The following is a 21712-nucleotide window of genomic DNA, read 5'->3' as shown; positions in this document are numbered from 1 at the left end:
TGACTCTTTACATGTCAGTTTAACCCAAGCTTGAACATTTAGCATGAATCTTTCATTTCATTATTTTAAAAGAATGAAGAACCATCAAAAACACTTTTCAGAAATTTATGAACGCTTCAAAGTTAAAATAACAATTATGCTGCTCTCTAGTGTTTTTTTTTTTTTTTTTAAGAGGATTAAACAGAGATGAAGGTGACATCAACTTCTCTATGCAAAAGTCACAACAGAAGTAGTGAGAAGACATGAATGGAATGGATGGGAAGGTATTTAAGTCAAGTCACTAAAGGATGATAGAAATAATAATGAAGCAAACAACCAGAAATGTGGATGATATGCAATGATTGGAGAAAACAGAGCACAATATAGAAAACAGCTATAAGCTATTTTAATGCAGTTTTTTTTTTCCCCAAGGAACAGGAAATATTTGAGACTACAGCATAAAAAAACTGCTAAGACAAAAAACTTCAGCTTTTAATTAAATGGATAGGACATTATTCAGAAAGTTCTAGATATAAGTTTATAACAAAAGTAAACAGTATACCAAAATGAGATGAGGAATGGATAAAAAGGCAAACTACAAAAGAAACCAGACAGAAAAAGTATATACATTTTATAAAGTTTTTCACTCCTGCAGATAGAACTACACTGGAAGTTATTCCAACACAATACGATCTTTTAAGTAAAGCAGGAGGTAAAATAACAAACAGCTTTGTAGTGAAGTAAGCTTAACCACAGTTTTAAATACTCATTTTTCTCTGACGATATAACAACATCAATATTAACACTAAATTTTCAAACTTTCATTTTTAAACAGAATCAAATTTTGTCATAAACGATTAAAATTTTCATATTGTTACAACTTTTTAAAAAATCTTTCAAAAAACTTGAAAACTCAATGGAAATTATTTGGAGGTTGGATATTCCACAAGAGTTTCATTAAACAAAAATAGCAGCCAAGTTTTCCCAACAAAATTATGTCAGCTGAAATCACTTGTTTCATGTCCTAAACTTCACGACCAAACAGCTAACACAGACAAAATGATCACAATGACAAAAATTGACCAAGTAGCAATGCTTAGAACCAGAAAACTACACTTAAAGGGAGTATTGATTTTGACTATACTTGCTAAATTATGATTCCATTCATATTGGCTTAACCCTTACAACCACTGTTAGTATAGTTATAAAATACTTGATTTATTTTGCTAACTGGCATAAATAAGGTGGTGAAATGGTTATTACTGGACTAACTCAAGATGTGGCTCATATTCACCACAGGCATTTTATGGGCAGTTAATTTTATGAGCTCTGATTTACTTAGCTAAAGGAATGCTGCTTCTAAGGGGCTGACACCCAGTCCAGTGGTTACAGTAATTTCCCAGCTACTTGACCATTTAATATTTAAACTGGCCATATCAGGCCTCTCACACCTACCCTACAATGGCATTTTAAAAATAAACAGTCACATCATCAAAATTTCCAAGTTACAAGATAATACAGGATTAATTCAAAATAATGTGAATAAATAAACGTTACATTTGACGAGCAATCTGAATGCTAAAGGGTTAATGTTGTTGATGTAAAAACTAAAGACTCATTTATGATTAAATATTGTGGCTTATGCAATCAAACTCAAGACCATCGGTCTATTGAACCCATAGATCCAGTATAAAGCTTTTGATTGGTTACCTTTTACTTTTCCTTTGATTAGAACAAAGAGTGACTAACAGAAAATAACCCCACTCCACCAAGAAACTTCTTTTCTGCAATGTTACTGAGAGAAACGTGGAGGCACAATGGCCCAGTGGTTAGGGCAGCGGACTCGCGGTCATAGGATCGCGGTTTCGATTCCCAGACCGGGTGTTGTGAGTGTTTATTGAGCGAAAACACCTAAAGCTCCACGAGGCTCCGGCAGGAGATGGTGACAAACCCTGCTGTACTCTTCCACCACAACTTTCTCTCACTCTTACTTTCTGTTTCTGTTGTGCCTGTAATTCAAAGGGTCAGCCTTGTCACACTGTCACGCTGAATATCCCCGAGAACTATGTTAAGGGTACATGTGAAATTAACATGCTCAGCTACTTGCAAGTTAATTTCACGAGCAGGCTGTTCCGTTGATCGGATCAACTGGAACCTTCGACGTCGTAAGCGACGCAGTGCCAACACAACACTGAGAGAAGCATCTTGTAACTAAATTATAAATAAATGTTTAGTTTCTCAGCTTTCAAGCTTTTTTATTTTCCTAATATTCTTTCCATTAAGATATGTTCACATACAGAGTACAGTCAAAATAACACTTGGTGTACTTACTATGTTACTAAGAGTATTCAATGACAAGTGAAAGGAAATGATAAAGAAAGCCAGTCATTGAAACTTCTTGGCTGAGGATCCAACTTGTCGAAAGTTAACCTCAAACCAATAACACTCGCCTACTTAAACTTTACTCCAGGTCAACAAGAGTAGTCTATCTGGTCACCTTGTTAGAAGCAACAGCTAAATTTCCTTTAGCTCGCATTCAATAATAGTATTAGAAAAAGAATTGCTCTTCGAAGTATCTTCAATAATAGTATTAGAAAAAGAATTGCTCTTCGAAGTATCTTTTTATGCATATTAGCATTTTCATTCTAAACACAAGTAATAAAGTCAATAATGAAGAATTTATAATATAAGTGAATTATTTCTTACAAATATAATCATGGAATTAAAATATATATTGAAATATGAAGAAAAAAATAAATGGGATACAAAAAAAATGGTGGAAAATATCACACATAAACATAACTAGCTGCTAAATAAATTTTAAAAAAGCTTCTGTTAAAGCAGTTCAGTTGCTGGCTAGTGAGAAGCATTTGGCTAGCGTCAAATTTTTGGCAGCTAAGTACTAGAACACGTGTAAGTCACTTAGCAGAAGCAGCATTCCGTAAACAGCACACACAATTTGGTGACCAATGGGATAGTATTAACCAAGATTAAAAAATTAATTAATAAATAAGGATTGTAGTATTAGATGATATATTTGGAAATAATAATAATAATAATCAAAATAGCAACAGAAGATATCATAGTAAAAAGATACTTTTTCCTAATACACAAGAGAAAACCATTTTCTACAAATCTTAGTATTTGTACCAAATTCTAAAGATTCTTGACAAAAAAGTTATCGATGAACTTTGGATTATTATTATTATTATTATTGTCATTCATTATTAAAAAATAAAGAAATCATTATTATTATTATAGATTAAGAAGAGAGAAAAAAATCCTAAATGGACTCTACATACCACAGAGTCCACCTGTGTGAACATATCTGTGTCGTGTTTGCCATCAGAGAAAGCAGCCAATGTGGCAGCAGAACCATTCTTTCTGATGAAGTTGTCATGGAGAGCTGATGTGGCTGCCTGGGCCATACTTTGAGTAAAAGTAGTCAGCGGCAGACTATTATTGGGACGTTGGTTCTTTGTTTGTTGGTCTTTGAAATATTCTACCTGACTTCTTGTCCTTTTCCGTATTGAAGGTTCATTCAGCTCAAATTCTACAACAAAAACAAGCTCCATCAACATCTCATGGCTAATCTTTACTTTATATCAAATCAAAAACAATTTCATTTTAGAAACACTCTTCTTTATGTGTCTGAGTGTGTATGTATGTGTACTGCCCATGCAGTTATTTATTATTTGTTCATATCTGTGCGTATGTGAGACAAGAGAGAGAGAGAGAGAGAGAAAGAGAGAGTCAGGGATATTCCTTGAGCAAATAAACAGGATAGGCATTAACCGTTTAGCATTTAATCCCGCTGTATCCAGCCAAAATATTCTACTGTGTTTTACGTTCAAACTGGCCTCTCACACCTACCCTATAATGTCATTGTAAAAATAAACAATGGCACCACCAAAATCTGAAAACTACAAGATAATGCATAATTCAAAACAATGTAAAGAAATACGCATTAAATTTGACAGAGTATCATCAACATCATTTAATGCCCGTTGTCCATGCTGGCATGGATTGGATGGTTTGACCATGGCTGGTAAGCTGAAGGGCTGCACCAGACTCCAGTCTTGTTTCGCATGGTTTCTCCAACAAAACCAAGCTCCATTAACAGCTCATGGTTAATCTTTTTCCTGTCAAATGACATTTTTTGAATCAATCATGCATCATCTCATAGTTTCAGGACTTTGATCATGTGATTGTTTATTTTTAGAATGACATCTTAGGGTAGGTGTGAGAGGTTAGACACAGCCAGTTTGAACTTAAAATGTACAGAATATTTGGGTTGGATATGGCCAGATTAAATGCTAAAGGGTTAATAAAGCAAATTGTGAATGCAAGTCCTCATTACTGTATGGTAATATATAAAACCATAACAAAATTTATATTTTCAAATGTGTGTACATGTATCTAATTATCAACATCTATTTTGGTGCTGGTGCCATGTAAAAAGCACAAGGTAACATACACTCTGTAAAATGGTTTGGCATTATGGAGGGCATTATAGAAAGCATGCCTAAAATATTTGATAACAACAAACGTTTCTTAATAAACCAATGAAATTTTATGTTTATGCCTCTATGTCCTTGCCAATACCCATGACAAAGCATAATAAACATCACAGAACTCCGTTCCTTTATTTCGTTTAAAACTGAAAGCTTTTGCCAAACTATTTAGTCCTATCAAACGTCACATTTTATCCAAATTTACAATGGTACAGAAAAGATAAGTGTTTTAATATGGTCACCAAAGAGATCCTAGGTATTTCACAATGGTTAGCTTAGAAAATAAATACAGATTCTGAATGCAGCAAAACAAAACAGTTTCTTTGTGTAGAATACAAATCACAGTAAAAAAAGGGGCACAATACTAATAAGCTATTAAGGATCTTTTTATATTTAAATGAAAGAGAAGAGAAAGCACAAAGATTTACCTCCAAGTTTCCTAATGGCATGCATTTCATCTGACTGATACAACAAATGAGCTGATTTTTCAATGACCTGCAAGAAATATAATAAACTCATTAAAAACAAGATTAATAAACCAGTATTGTTAGAAAACTATCTTGGTTTATATTTTATGAAAAAAAAAAGCAAAGCAAAACTTGTCTCCCTCTGAACTACTCTATGTCTGTAAGAAAGCTTAACTTAACAACATTTTGTGAGAGTTGTCAATGTAAACAAGTTAAATGAAGCATATATTAGCACGTGTTTGAGAACACACTGACCCACCTTTAACCAAATTTATTTGCATATAACATACATTTGTGTATAAATAAGCACTACAAATTTGAGCTGCTAAATCTCAGGAAAAAAATCTTGTGTATAAAATACATTTTTTAAAAACGTATTAGGATGCATAAACAAAACTGTTTAGTCCTTTTAAAATACATTGGAAAAGTTCATGACTTCTAAAGACAAACAAATTCAGAAGTGACCTTTGAACTTTCCTGTAGGCTGTAAAGTCAACAAGCGATAAGATACCAGTGTGGAAGGATGAAAAGGCGAATGCAGAATATAACAATATAAACATTTCCATTTGACCCATTAGCATCGAAACAGGCCATATCAAGCCCAAATATTTTACTTGATTTTATGGTCAAAACCAGCCAGATTTGGCCTCTCGCACATACCATACAACATCATTCTAAAAATATACAAAGCTACATGTGAGATAATGCAAGATTACTTTAGAACAATGTGAATAAATAAGCATTGTAAAATTTGACAAAGTAATCTGAATGTTAAAGAGTTAAAATACTTTTGTTCATTCAATAGAAATGTATATACTAACTGGCGCTGTGTCAGCTACAATGACAAAAGTTCCAGATGAACCGATCAACGGAACAGCCTGCTCATGAAATTAACATGCAAGTGGCTGAGCACTCCACAGACACGTGTACCCTTAATGTGATTCTCAAGGAGATTCAGCTTGATGCAGAATGGGACAAAGCTGGTCTTTTGACTTGTTTGACTAAAACCTTCAAGGTGATGATGCTCTGGTACGGCTGCAGTCCAATGAATGAAGCAAATAAAAGATAATTAAAGAATGTTCTTCCTCAATTTATATTTACATTTATTGATTAAATTTATTAATTTATGCTGTGTCTTGAGAGAGACACTACCCCAATATTAATAACACACACACAGATTCAATTTCACTCCTCTATTATTAGTCAACTGTTAACTAATCAATCGTTTAACTAGTTGGTTAAGCAATCTTTTTTTTTTGTCTTTTTTGTTCATCAAAGTTCTTTCTTTGCCATCTGTAACCTTTTCAGTATATTTCTCCCACTTAGTTACAGAAGCCGTGTTTGTTTGCCTGATGAACAAAAAAAAAAAAAAAAAAAAAAAAAGATTGTTTAACTAAGTTAACTCTTTAGTATTTAAACCAGCCATATCCAGGCCAAAAAGTCTACTAGTTCTATGTTCAAACTGGCCAGATCTGACCTCTCATACTTACTCTACAATGTCATTCTTAAAACTAAACAATTACATCATTGAAATCTTGAAGTTATAAGATAATGCATGATTAATTCAAAACAATGAGAACAAGTATTAAATTTGACAGAGTAATCTGAATGCTAAAGGGTTAAACAGACAATTGATTAGTTAATTGGATGGATATTTAAACAATTGACTAATAATGGAGTGGAACTGAACCAGTGCATGTGCTATTAATATTGGCGTTACAACTCTCCCAAGACAACAACAAAATTTGTTTCAATACACAAATTCACATAAAGAATCTTGCAAACCGAGTACAAAAACAAAGCATTAATTTAATCTTCATGTTAAATAATTCAAGTAGTACTTTTCAATAAAGGTAATATTACATTCTGGCCCTCTATATTGAAAGCTGAAGGTAATAATTTAATGAGACTTGCCAGCCAACTGAGCTAAGCGTTATTACTATGACAAAAAGAAAAATTTAACATTATTATAATGATCATAACTCCTCATTACACATCAGTTAGCTTGGACAACATAACTAATCTACTTCTGTCATACCATCCTGAATATCGTGGCACACTTGACTGGATAAATAAATATAAAAAAGGAGTGGGGAATACTTCTTACAAATATAATGCATGCAACCTTATAATTAGGTACAAAAATCTGTAGGGGAAAGCATGTGTCATACACAAATCAATCTATCATTGTTTTAACATCAGCCTTGCTATTGATTGCATGAGTTGGATGCAGTTTATTGAGGTAGATTGTCCATGGTTGGATACCCTTCTTGTGGTTAATCCTCATCTGTTTCCAAGCAAGGTCATATTTTCCCCATAACAAAACATGCTTTTGCCAAATATGAGAAATGAATGATATTAATTTACAACAATCACACCATGTCAAGACAAAAAGACACAAACATACTCACACACACATATATATCTATTATGATGGGCTTCTTTCAGTTTCCTTCTATGAAATCCACTCACAAAGCTTTGGTTGGCTTGGGTTATAGTAGAAAACATGTCCAAAGCACTGCAGAGTGGGACTAAATCTGAAACCATGTGGTTGGGAAACAAGCTTCTTAACCACACATCCATGGCTGCAAATAAATATGCCCTTTAAAAAAGGACCACTTCACTGATAACCTGCAACTCATCAAGTTATAAGGGCATCACTAACACTCATGCATGTCATGTAAGGATTGTATATATATACACTGTATATATACACAGTGAACTTCATCCAAGTCAATAAAAGGACTGTTTCAAGCTCAAGATTAGAAACAAACAAAATATGTAATAACTATTGAGTTGCTATTACTTATGATAGTGCAGTGGTTCTCAACCATTTTTTTTACTTATGGACCCCTTTCATTCCTCTTTTAGTCCTGACCCAGTAACATACATGTGTAAATATTTATATATTACTAGCATGGCTGTTTACTGAAGAAGTTCACTTTGCAATCACAAGGCTTGTTTCAGGCCCACTGCATGACACCTTGAGCAAATGTTTTCTAGCCCTGGGTAAACCAATGCCTTGTGAAGCGCATCATGTCTGTGTGTGTGAGTGTGCATGCACACACACGTGTGGATGTGTATATATGTCTGTGTTTGTGCCCCCATTACTTGTACATTCTCATACCATAGCAGTATGGCAAAAGAAACCAATAAAACAGGCACCAGACTAAAAGAAACAAAGTACTGGGGTTCATTTGTTCAACTAAACTCATCAAAGCAGTACCTCAGCGACAGTCAACAACTGAAACAGAATGAGAGAGTGTGTGTGTGTGTGTGTGTGTGTGTGCATGTAGTAGGGAGAGAGTTTGGCAAAGTGGTATGTATGGACGTTCATATGTATACGTGAGGGGAATTATGGAAAAGGCATCATATACTTACAGGTTTTTCTTCATCAGAATGAGATTTACAACTTCTAACAGCTTTTGACATCTTCTCTTCAACTGATACCACCTTCTCTTTCCTACAACAGCTGCGCATAGGATGGATGTAACCATTCTTTCCACATTTCACTTCCTTCACCTCTTTTACTACTGAAGTATGGCTAACAGCATCTTCTTCCATAGAATTCTTGCTACTGCCACTATCAGAGTCCTCATTTCCGGAAGCATCCTGTCTTTTGCAACCCTTGCGGTGAGTAAAAATGAACTTCTTTCTACGTTTCTTCTTCATTCCCATTTGTCGGACTTCTTCCGGTTTCAAACCTCGAAGAAGCCGAGCTTCTGTTCGCCAGTGAAGTTTTTGAAATTTACCAGCAGTTTTGTTCCGCGATGTTATGCTCCTGCCTGCACAAAGAGCACTATTAGTCCTGGTCCATCTCTTGCTTCTTGTGGCCATCTGGAATCGACTGAACTTGAAAGCTTTTCTGTGGTTATTTCTGGTTAAATTCTTCTGTTTAATTTTGAGCCATTCAGACCGTAGAAGTTTGCAGTATCTTTTTAATCGCATGTGTAAGCCCCGAAGGTTCATGTTTTTGTCGAATGCTGGCCTAGGAAACTTCTCCTCTTGATGAGTTTCCTTCCAGCGATGGAAACTGAGAATATTAGAAATACTAGACATATGACCAGTAGTAGATTCCCAATTATCCTTACGTTCAACAGCAATGTGAGCCTGTAAAGATTCCTCAGATGGGAAGGACATAAACAAAATGCCATCAACTTCATCAAAGTCTGGTTCGTACAGACTTGAAGTCCCTGAAGAGTATGACTTGGACTGACTAGATTCAGGTAAATTGTTAGCTGAAATCTTTTTACTTACAGCAGTCAACTCAATCAGGTGATTGCTATATACTGAACTAAATGAATTACCTGCCTTGGTTTCATTAACACTTGAATCGACTCTATCTTTCACTGAACTATTACATGGCAATGATAATCTTTCAGCATTATCATTGTTATGATTGTTTTCTCTATTATTATTATTATTATCATAAGTTTTGTTAACAGTATTATTATTAACAGAATTATTAACAGTATCCTTAACATTAACATTGCCAATGTCGATATTATCATTACAAACATTATCAGTGTAATTGTTCGTAACATTATCGATATTATCACTAATAACATTATCATTATAATCATTAGTAACACTAAAGTTATTATCGTTTGTAACATTATCATTTGTAAAATTAACAGTAATTTTATTTGTAACAATATTGGAATTATCATTTGTAACATTATCATTATTTCCATTTGTAACATAATCAGGATTATCATTTATAATATTGCCAGTATTTTTGTTAACATTATCTCTATTATCGTTAGTAACATTACCAGTTTTATCATTTGCGTCATTATCCATATCAAAAACATCAACATGAAGATGATTATCAACAATAATCTTATCACTATCGTGGACAGCAACAGAACTACTGCTACATTTACTTCTTGTATTATAAACAATGCCAGTTGTCTTTTGAAGAGTTTTCTCATTTGACTTTTCATTACCTTCAAAAGCGTAAGTTTTATCACAGAAAGGAGTTGTTTTGGTTGGTAAAAATGGCCCACTTTTGGGAAGAATCGCTTTATTTTTTGAAAAGGATAAATCCACATTTGAATTAATTGACTCAGCTTCTCCGGCAAGATACCTGTCCAATTCAGAGCTTACAAACGCAGAATTTTTTTTACATTCGGATATTGCTTTTTCTGGTCTTGATAAAATACTAAGAGGTAATGGCTCTCTAATGACTGTATTAACGGTTGAAGGAAAATTGGCAGTTACAGAACTAGTTGATGGCTGAATTTGGTTGCTAGTAAAAGACGTTGTTGTGGCAGTGTTATGAGAATTGTGCTTTCTTTCCGTTTTAGTATGGCAAGTTGATGCAGTGGCTGTATGAAGTTTCTTTGCTCTGTCTTCAAAACTACATGGTTTGTTGACCTTGTGTGATTGCACCACAATCTTAGGTGGAGATTCTACTGCTTGGTGACACTTATCAGATCCATCTTCATTTTGAAGAGATGGTGAGATCTTATTTAGCAAATTTTCAGGTTGTTTAAATTCCACTTGATCTTCCTGCTCCTGTTTCAAAACTACTTCCTTATTTTGTACAGGATTTTTATCATCTATTTTGATATCTTTCTCCAATTTAACTGGAGATTTTTCCTCTACTTTATTTGAAGACCGCAGCATTTTCCTCCGATCTAAAGGTAAACTGGTAGATTTAGTATCTGGAGTATATTTTGTTTGACGTTTTAAATTTTTGGAAGTTACTGTTTCATCTGGTTTCACAGATGATTTCTCTTTAACTTTTTCCAAATCTGATTGGCGTCGTCGATTGGTCACTCTGGACTTCTGTACAATTTCACTCACTCTATTTGAAGCTGACTGACTTGAACGACTAGGAAAGACTAAAGGAAAAGACAAGACATCATCCTTGTAACGGATGCTTGGTGAACGAATTCTGTTACTCCTTGAAAAGACTGGATTGGGTTTATTATTTATAATGGAATTTTTCTGACTTGAGCGTGATGCTGACGTTTTGCTTGTAGAATTTGCTGGATTTTCTTTCGTTATTTCTTGAGATCTGTGATTTTTAGAACTCTCTTTAGAATTCTTAGAAAACTGGCTTTCACATTTTTCTCCATCAAAACACAATTTTTTAACTGATTTCGGGTTCGTAGTTGTCTTTGCTCTAAAAGACTGCTGCTGTGAAGTTGGGGGTTTGACAGAACTATTTAATGTATTTGAATTATTTGGGGTGTCATTTGAAGAACTATCACTTCCAGGAGAGGAGTCTATAACAATAACATCTTCCATGCACACCAAAGGCACCTTAGGACTTTCTGGTAATCGATGTAATGCCTCTGAAACATTCTTGAAGACAGGTGGACTTGGGAGGCTGCGACCTGAACTGTTTGATTTGTTCATCTCTTCTTTCCCTCCTTCACTAGCTGACCAAGTCATGTTATCACTCTCGGAGTCTGAAGACATGAAGCTTATCACAGAATGTTGGTCATATTGTAATGAGACTTTGCTGTCAACTACTTCAGTTGTTGAACATTCCGAAGTTTTAGGTGGAAATAATTTATAGTTAAGAGGTTGAACAGAACAGGAGGAACAGCAATGAGGTGAGAAGGAGTTACTGGAGGCAGCAGTGGTGGTGGTGGTAGCAGTGGTGTATGTGGTTGCTGTCATTGTGATGGTAGAAGTGGTGGTAAGAGTACTAGTAGAAGTAGTGGTGGCAGAATTGAAAAAAAGTTGACCATTGTGCATATATTTTTGAGATGGTACTAAATCAGCTGAACTCTTACAAATCATATTATTCACAGGCCTTCTTGATTTCATATTTGTGTGTAAATAGTTAATAGCTGGCATGGAACCACTTATTTCTTGAGATTCCATAGTTGGGTTACAAGCTTTACAAAGTTGTTCTTGATAGACAAAATTTTCAGAGAGGGGTTGGTGAGCACAATTCCACATTTTTGATTTTTCTACTTTAAGCATGGAGTTTGGGGAATTTTGAAAAGAGCAACAGTTTGGATTTTTGTTTTGATGTTTAATTGATGGGAAAGTCTGGTGGCATGTTGTATATTGCCAAATTTGGTTTTTGTCAGAGTAAATTAGCTTTTCATTGTCTTCACTTTTAACAGCCATACACTTATCCATTTGTTCATTTACATTGTTGTATGATAAATCATATATAAAAGTATTTGGGACTTTTTGAGTTTGTAAAGATGTTCTTTTATCCCAGAATCTATTGGCCTGGGCCTTGCTAGAATTAACATTAGATAATGGTTGATTGCTCTTGTAGGAATTTCTTTCATAAGCATTTGGTTTAGGAAGCATCATTTGTCCTTGACACTTTAAGTTTGGAGGTGCAAAGCTGCTACAAGACATGTCACGACAACAAATATTCATTGAACTACTAAAATGAACATCCTGGCATGCACTCATGGCACTATCACAATTCATGTTCTGACAACTGCATATCGAACCATCACAATAGATATCTTGGCAAGCACTCATTGGGCAATCACAGTACATGCCTCCACAAGTCTCCAGAGAACTTATACTGTTTGGTGCTAGACTGAGAAATTCGTTGGTACTCTTTGAATTAGAATCCATTTGAAGTACATGATTAGACATTGAATTACTAATATTGCCACCACTGCTACTACTACTAATACTACTACTACTAGTAATACTAGTAGAAATAGTACCACTACAACTTGACTTCATTATAGCCTCACAGAATTCTGGACGTCTTTGAGTAGCGTTACCAAATGAGGAAGTTTTCTGAGAATAGACATGTGAGCAGCAGCAACTGCTGGGCAGGCTATCATGAAAATAATCCTTAATCAGTTCTTGATTATTAGGTGTTCCTGAGAGTAAGACAGTGTTATCTTGAGGTTGCTGTTGCTGCTGGTAGCTTTGGTGTAGATTTGTCTGAGGCAACAATACCATTTCACCATTCTCTAAGGTCTGTAAAGTCAAAAAAAAAAAAAAAAATTCCATGTTAACAAATTAAATGGAAATAGAATAAATTGTTTAAACTTTCATACATAACTGTCAATAGTCAGAACATGTACAGATTACTATCATTATTAGTTGAAGGTGACGAGCTGGTAGAATAATCAGCAAACCAGGCAAAGATGCTTAGCAGCATTTTGTCTGTCCTTGTCCTAAGTTCAAATTCTGCTGAAGTCAACTTTGCCTTTCATCCTTTCAGGGTTGATAAATCAAGATACCAGTGAAACACTTGGGTCGGTGTAATCAACTAGTCCCCTCCCGCAAAATTTCAGGCCTTGTGCCTATAGTGGAGAGGATTGTCATCATCGTCATCATCAGTAGTAGTAGTAGTTGTAGTAGTAAAGCAGTGAGCTGACAGAATCGTAAGCATGTCGGACAAAATGCTTAACGACACTTCTTCATCTTTACATTCTGAGTTCAAATTCAGCTGAGGCTAACTTTGCTTTTCACCCTTTCAGGGTCGATGAAATAAGTACCAGTTAAGCACTGAGGGTCAATGTAATCGTGTCGGCCCCTCTGCCAAAATTTCAGGCCATGTGCTTATAAATAGGGAGGGTCATTATTATTAGTACTGCTAGGGCAGTTGGATGACAAAAATGCTGGTGTACGAAATAGTTTGCATTATTCAGCTACATCTCCACATTCTGAGTTCACATCATTCTGGAGTTCATCTTGTTTTTCATTTACAACTTGGAGCCAATTTCGTAAGGTCTTGGGACAAAGTTAAAAATCTTTATAATTAGTACCACTAGCCTATGTAACTAAATAATCATGCACATACAGACACACACACACACACACACACAATGTGTATTTTCATTTACGTCCATTTTCCATAGGTTGGGCAGATACTTAATTTGGGGCAGCATGATTCAGTGTGATTTAAGAGGTTTGCTTTGCAGCCATGTGGTATTGGGTTCAATCCCAATGTGCAGCAGTTTGGGCAAGTGTCTTCTCTGATCTGTAACCCTGGAGCAACCACCTTTTGTGAGTGGAATTTGGTAGATGGATACTGAAAAGAAGTTTGTGTGTGCATCTAGTTTTGACGTCATACATTAACAGTTAAACTTTGGTCAGACAAGCAGAGATGTTTGTTTGCAGTCAGTTTATTTAAAGTACCCAACTTCTTATAAGGGATATTTTCGCTAGAGTTGAGAAGGCATGCCTCCCCACCTACAACCACCCCATGGTCTAAGGATAGGGTTTAGCTACAACCCACCCCCATCAGTCTTGAACGACAATGGAATTGCACCTACAAAATTACCCTCTGAGGCACAGGTCCAGGCAAGGTGGTTGTTTATGGAAAACCAGCAGTTGTCGATGCATCATAGCCTCCCCTCTCTATGCCACCGATGTTGTCCAAGGGAAAGGTAAAGGGTCCAATACAGCTTGGCACCAGTGATGCTGTAGCTCATTCCTACATCTGAATGAACTGGAGCAACGTGAAATACAGTGTCTTGCTCAAGAACACAACACACAGCCCGGTCCAAGAATCAAACTCACTACCTCATGATTGTGAGCCTGACACTCTAACCATTGAGTCATGCACCTTCACTATTACTACTATAATTTAACAGTCAACAGAAACTGTTACTATCACTAATACAAATAGGGGTTAATACTAATGTAAAGCAGTAAATGACTGGTACCAATACAAGACAATAGTGAAGTACTAGTACACACATTACTAGCAATGCAAGTGACTTAGGGTTAAATGACTATTACAGAAGTAGCAACAGTCACTAAATCTACACAACTAGTAGCACAGGTCAATAATCAGTACATGTGAAAACAACCGGTCACTGGCCAATACAAAGGAGTATGAGGGGTATGTATGCATACATGTGTAAATGCACATATACAAAATACTATAGTATTTACTACAACCAATAATTACTGGTACGAATGAATACACACACCAACACAATGAATGGCCAGTATATATATATATATATATATATATATATATATATATATATATATATATATTACTACTACCACCACCACCTTTAATTAATAGTACATACACAATAACCATAATTAGTACACATTCTCCTACTACATACACTATGTCTATAACTTACCAGCAATTAATGGCTAATACTGATATCAATACACAAACTACTACTGTAATTTATATATATTTATATACGTACACAGGTGAGCACATAAGTGCAAAACAAGATAGAAAAATAGTACTTGAATACTAAAGGTAGAGTAATATGCTTTTATTGAAGCTGCAAAATTATCGTCACAACTGTCCGATGAATGGGAACGAGAAATTCTGAGTAACAGTTTTGTGATAATTTTGCAGTTTAAGTATATATATATATATATATATATATATATATATATATATATATATATATAAGTGAAAGCATTAGCTGAAGAATCACTCACTATATTTAACCCTTTAGAATTTAAACTGGCCATATCTGGCCCTAATATTCTACTTGTTTTATGTTCAAACTGGCTATATCTGGCCTCTCAAACCTACCCTAAGCAATCATATAATTGAAATCTCAAAGTTACAAGATGATGCAGGATTAGTTTGAAACAATATGAATAAATATGCATTACATTTGACAGTAGTCTGAATACTAAAGGGTTAAGGACAAAGTTGCAGATAAGTTGCATTTACCTGATTGTCTCATGAAGGCAACTAATTCAAAACCTAATAAGTCAATTGACCTTTTCCTAGCAATAATAATAATGATTTCTTTTATTGGCCACAAGGGTTAAAGACATGGGGGACAGTATCAAAGGACGAGTTATAGCACACAAAAAATAACAGAACAAAACAAAAATTACAAAAACATGTGGTGTTAACATCGATCAAGGGGAGATCCTACCACATTAAAAGACAACAGAGGATATATAATAGAAAGTAGAGAAATAATAAAAAAAGATCCATTCTACTCAAAGGCACAAGGCCAGCAAATCTGGGGGGAGGTGAGGGATAAATTGATTACACTGACCCCAGTACTCAACTAGCACTTCTTTTTATAGACCCCAAAAGGATGAAATGCAAAGCTGACCTCAGCAGAATTTGAACTCAGAACATGAAGACAGACAAAATGCCACTAAGCATTTTGCCCGGTGTGCTAATGATTCTGCCAGCTTACCACCTTTGGAATAATAATAATAATGTGTGTGTGTGTGTAAACAAACATCACCAACAATAAAGGGATAACACACAAATTAGAGTGATTGCTACCACCTGTGTGCAGGAGAGCAGGGTGTAGAGGGAACATAATACCCAGTACTGGGGTATCAGAGAGTCCAAAGACTTATAGCAGTCAGTCCAAGTGTCATCTGAGAAATGGCTTAAGAAAGGAGTAGGTAGGAACTCGTTTTGCACTCAGTGCAAACAATGGACACACAAAAGATGCCATCATGTTTTTGGAGATACCAGCAATGTTGTCAAGTTTCCAATTATTTTCCAATAAAATGACTTAGTTGACCCAATTTCTAGCTGTGTTTATTTTTTCATTTTCTCCCTACAATTGGCTGTAAGAAAAGCATAACTGCCACAACTTCTAGTGCTCGGATTCCTGGAAATCAATACAGCTTGTCACTTAATAGATACCTCTGATCTTCAAAGGTCAAATTATAGCACTATTACATAGGTTAAACACATGTATGTGTGTGGGTTTAAATGGGAATGTATACACACATGTAAATATAACTGGATATGTATGCTAGTATTCAGAGCCCAGAATTTTCTAGGTCAAAATAGTAAGATTGTCAAAAGTTTTGTGAATTTTACTAATGCTCCGTTTACCCCTTATCTGAAATACAAAAGAATTTGCATTGTGTGGTAGTGGTGGGTAGGGATAAATAAAGGTCTTAAACAATGTTTCTTGAGAAAAAAAAAAAGACATGAGGCAGAGGAAAGGAAAAAGTACGAAGCAAAACTAAATACATATTAAAGGAAAAGACAAAAAACTTCCAAGGACTATTTTTATCATGATTTTTGGTTATTTGTAAATTCACTGAAATGTCATTCCAGAGAAATGTTTTTGACAAATTTTCAGTATATCAGTTGGGACAAACAAATCTCATTGCTTCCTTGCCTTGACATATCCCTCCCTCTAAATATTAAGCAATTGCAACAGTTCGACTATGTTCCTACTACCATGCTCTGACAACTATAAGCAGTATGCTTCTTGAAGGCTACAAATTGTTTGGACAATTAATGAGGAATGTAGGTAATAAGATATAATTTGAGAAACACCTACTTAAAACATGAAAATGTTAAAAACCAATGCATGAACCTTTTGTCACAAGTGTCAAAAGTACCTCTGTGTAGTCGCTCAGGAGGCACAATGGCCCAGTGGTTAGGGCAGCGGACTCGCGGTTTCGATTCCCACAAGGCTCCGGCAGGGGATGGTGGCGAACCCTGCTGTACTCTTTCACCACAACTTTCTCTCACTCTTACTTCCTGTTTCTGTTGTGCCTGTAATTCAAAGGGTCAGCCTTGTCACACTGTGTCACGCTGAATATCCCCGAGAACTACGTTAAGGGTACATTTACAACCAACTGTTTATTCCATTTGCTACCATATTTCAGATGGAATTCACAGCTTCCATTGATTTTAAATACAGTGAAAAACATAGTAAAATGACTATCATTATTAAGCAGGTGTTTGGAACATAAATATTATATTTTGTTCACTTTAAAAAATGAACAAGAACAATCTCAAGAAGTTTGGCATCAAAAAGATTAAGGATTTGGGTTTCTTGTCTCATGATTAAAATACTACCCGCCCTCCAATGTTCAATCCTGGCTGTTTGTCATTGAATAGATATAATCTCATTCTTGTTTCATTATGTAATGTGACCTCTTTTCAAGATAGTAGCCTGAAACTGCCCTGATCCTAAGATACACACTTCTTGTTTAAACTGATCCAAATTAAAACCTTTCACAAAATATCATGTCAATTTATGATCCAAATACCAGCTTGATAATGATAAAATTGCTCAACTAAATTATTCAAAATTAATTGAAACAAAAGTAGTGTATTTCAATAGAAATATGGTAACAAAAGCTTTAAGGGAAATATGGTTACTATTTCTAGCAAGTCGAACAACCACATAGCGGTTTTCTCATTGACTGACACTGTTCTATGCAGCTGGACATGCTAACTCTTTGCTGAAGGACAGATCATCATCCTTCCCATTATTGCACATATCAAATTTTGAGAAAAACTATATCCTGGACTGGTTTTCTGTTGCTAATAGACAGGAATATTAGGACCATAGCTTAAATACTTTGAAGTGTCAGTTACATACATGGCTATATATAGCCACATAAATCTGCACAGTTGAACTAAACTGTAGAAAGTGGGGAAAATGTGGTAATGAATGCAGAAACACTAACAAAGGAAAAGGATGTGGGAGGGAGTTGAATTGATAAATTTTCCTTTTATAACCACTGAACATCCATCATATGTATGTTTATTAACCTTGGTATAAAGAAGACACAAACATGGCTGTGTTGTAAACATTGAATCCACCGCATGGGTACTGTTGTCACTTAGGCCAAGTGTCCTTGGACTGACCAAAGTCTGGTCAGTGAAATTGGTAGGCAAAAGTAGAGAGAGAGAGAGTTTGCAACAATTATCTTTCATTTGTATCATTCACTAGACTGGAGCTATGCAGGAGAATTGCCCTGACTTTTTAATCAAATGAATTAACCCCAGGAAATTTTTTTAAGCCTGATACTTGCTCTATTAGTCTTTTTTTACCAAACTGCTAAGTCATGGGGACATAAACAAACCAAGACCAGCTGTCAAGCAGTGGTGGGGACAAACACAGATACAAAGACACACATATATATATACAATGGGCTTCTTTCAGTTTCTGTCTCTCAAATCCACTCACAAAGTTTTCGAAAACAATAGCCCAAGGTTCCACACAGTAAGACTGAACCCAGAACCATGTGCTTGGGAAGTCAACTTCTTACCACACAGCCATGCCTTTTGTATGACACAATTTAAGGGACATTGATGTGGCGACCAGGGAATAAAAAAACACCTTACTTGTAAAACAAATAAGGACTGTCAATAGGAATAGCATCCAACTGCAGAACACGATCTCAAAAATACTTTCCCAACCTAAGACACAGAGAGAAAGTGGATGTAAAAAGGACAATGACAGAGCAGAAATGCTAATTATAAAATTCATTTCTTTCTTATGAGCATTAGTCACAAACAGAAATCATTATCATTTCAACACTACTTTTCCATGCTGGTATGGGTCAGACAGAATTTGGGGGGGGGGGAATTTTTCTGTTGATGAATGCCCTTCCTGTTGTCAACCCTTACCTTACCTTGCTGTATGGTAAGAAGCTTGTTTTCCAACCACGTTGTTCTGGGCTCAGTCCCACTGCATGGCACCTTGGGCAAGTGTTTTCTACTATAGCCTCAGGTTGACCTAAGCCTTGTGAGTGGATTCGATAGGTGGAAACAGAAAGAAGCCCATCGTATGTGTGTGTGTGTATATGGGTGTGTCCCCCACCACTGCTTCGCAACTAATGTTGGTTAGTTTACGTCCCTGTACCTTAGTAGTTCAGCAAGAGGGACTGATAGAATAAGTACCAGACTAAAATTCCTCACAGTGGTGCCCCAGCATGGCAGTTGTGGTTAAGAAGCTTGCTTTCTATCCACATAGTTTTGGATTCAGTCTCACTGCTTGGCACCTTAGACTTCTATAGCTCCAGACTGACTAATGCCCAGTGACAGAATTTGGTATACAGAAACTGTAAGGCGGTGAGCTGGCAGAAACGTTAGCACGCCGGTTGAAATGCTTAGCAGTATTTCGTCTGCCGTTACATTCTGAGTTCAAATTCCACCGAGGTCGACTTTGCCTTTCATCCTTTCGGGGTAGATTAAATAAGTACCAATTACGCACTGGGGTCGATGTAATCGACTTAATCCATTTGTCTGTCCTTGTTTGTCCCCTCTGTGTGTAGCCCCTTGTGGGCAGTAAAGAAATAAGAAACTGTAAGGAAGCCCATTGTGTATAAATGTGTATTCTTTGCATTTGTGTTTGCCTCTACCACTTGACAACTGATGTTGGTTTTTTTGTATATGTCTCTGTAACTTAAAAGTTTGGTAAAAGAAACTGATACAATAAGTACAAAACTTAAAAATAAGCACTGAGGCCAATTTGTTCGAACACCTCAGCATAGTCACAGTCGAATGAATGAAACAAATAAAAGATGAAAGCCATAATTTGATACCATTGCCATTTCAGCCTTTCCAATACCTTTAAAAACAATAACAATGAACTTACATGATTATAGCAGTCAAATTTCCTCATCTGTATGTTGTGTCGTCCATTGTTCTCGTCGTTGAATAATACATCTGATGGTGACTTGTTTGCATTTGACAGCTCCTTAAACTGCTCATTGCCAAGAGAATTCCCAATTATATTATGTGTTAAAAACTGTGACGGAGGTAGTTGGCTGGTTGCTTCTGCCTGGCCCGAATCCAGGGAGGTGCAGTTGACATTATCCGATGACGTCCCAGGCATTTCAGACTGGATACTTCTAGTCGCATAGCGTTTATCTCTTAGCATTGTGAGGCAGCTCTGAAAAATAAACAAAAAAAATATATGATACAATCATATATATATGTGTGTGTGTGTGTGTATATATATAAAATTCAAATTTACAGACAAAAATAGACAAAGACAGGTGAAGGAATAACAGGTAAGTTACACACACACACCTATATAAATATACGACGGGCTTCTTTCGGTTTCCATCTACCAAATCAACTCACAGGCTTTGGTCGGCCCGAGGCTATAGTAGAAGACACTTGCCCAATGTACCACGCAGTGGGACTGAACCTGGAACCATGTGGTTGGTAAGCAAGTTACTTACCACACAGCCACTCCTTAATTTTTTACCAATATATATATATATATATAATACAACAAATATATATGCATGTTTACACACATATATGTATATACTTACATCTACATGTGTATATAGATGCATATCAGGGTACAGGACGTTAGAACAATGAACTACAGACAATGGAACAAACACATAGGAAAACAGAAAGCCACTTGGAATTATTCATCAGCTGCCTCTATTCTAACTAGACGTTTCGAAGATATAATGGACTCTTGTTGGTTTTGACGTATGAGGATCCAGCAGCCTACACTTTCTGACAGTTAAAGGTGACATTTGAGTCCTGCCAATGATTTGCAAAGAAGCCTACAGATGATGCAAGTATAAGGATTACAGTCAGTGCAGGCGGTACATTTGCAGTCACTATATATATACATATATATATATATATATATATGTATATATATAGATATGCAGGGCAGGGAATCATCAATTAGTAATAAAATTAATAATTAACGATTCTGCCGGGTAGCTCAGTATGAAAAAAACCTTTTTCGGTAAAATTTATAATCATAAATATATAGGGATTGACAGTAACCTGCTTCTCCAACATACTGAGAATTCAGAAATAGCAGTCAAAGAACTACTGATTTCAAAACTACAAATTATTACTCCAGATTGATAGCGATATTTTTGATACACACAGAACAAAAAACAATAGAGAAGAGTAAAAAACACTCGCCTTTAGTTAATTTAGTGAAACAATTGTACTAAATTAACTAAAGGCGAGTGTTTTTTACTCTTCTCTATTGTTTTTTACTCTTCTCTATTGTTTTTTGTTCTGTGTGTATCAAAAATATCGCTATCAATCTGGAGTAATAATTTGTAGTTTTGAAATCAGTAGTTCTTTGACTG

At 35.6% G+C, this 21712-nt stretch overlaps 1 protein-coding gene across 14 annotated transcripts in view; it reads right to left on the bottom strand.

Moving 5' to 3' along the window:
- LOC106878180 (uncharacterized) overlaps positions 1-21712 on the bottom strand; it is a 103116-nt gene that overhangs the window by 33591 nt on the left and 47813 nt on the right. For all 14 annotated transcript variants that reach the window (XR_016237452.1, XM_052974735.2, XM_052974743.2 and 11 more), the window contains 4 exons: positions 20230-20526; positions 8342-12883; positions 4922-4988; positions 3282-3532 (listed from right to left, as the gene is read on the bottom strand). Coding sequence is in view for 13 of the 14 variants with exons in the window: in XM_052974735.2 (XP_052830695.1) it covers positions 3282-3532; positions 4922-4988; positions 8342-12883; positions 20230-20526 (5157 nt within the window). In the remaining variant the exon portion in view is untranslated. The remainder of the gene's footprint in view (positions 1-3281; positions 3533-4921; positions 4989-8341; positions 12884-20229; positions 20527-21712) is intronic.

The sequence above is a fragment of the Octopus bimaculoides genome, chromosome 19 (genome assembly GCF_046866305.1).
Source record: "Octopus bimaculoides isolate indiv1 chromosome 19, ASM4686630v1, whole genome shotgun sequence".
NCBI classification, from domain to species: domain Eukaryota; kingdom Metazoa; phylum Mollusca; class Cephalopoda; order Octopoda; family Octopodidae; genus Octopus; species Octopus bimaculoides.
This window is presented reverse-complemented; position numbering and strand designations above follow the sequence as displayed.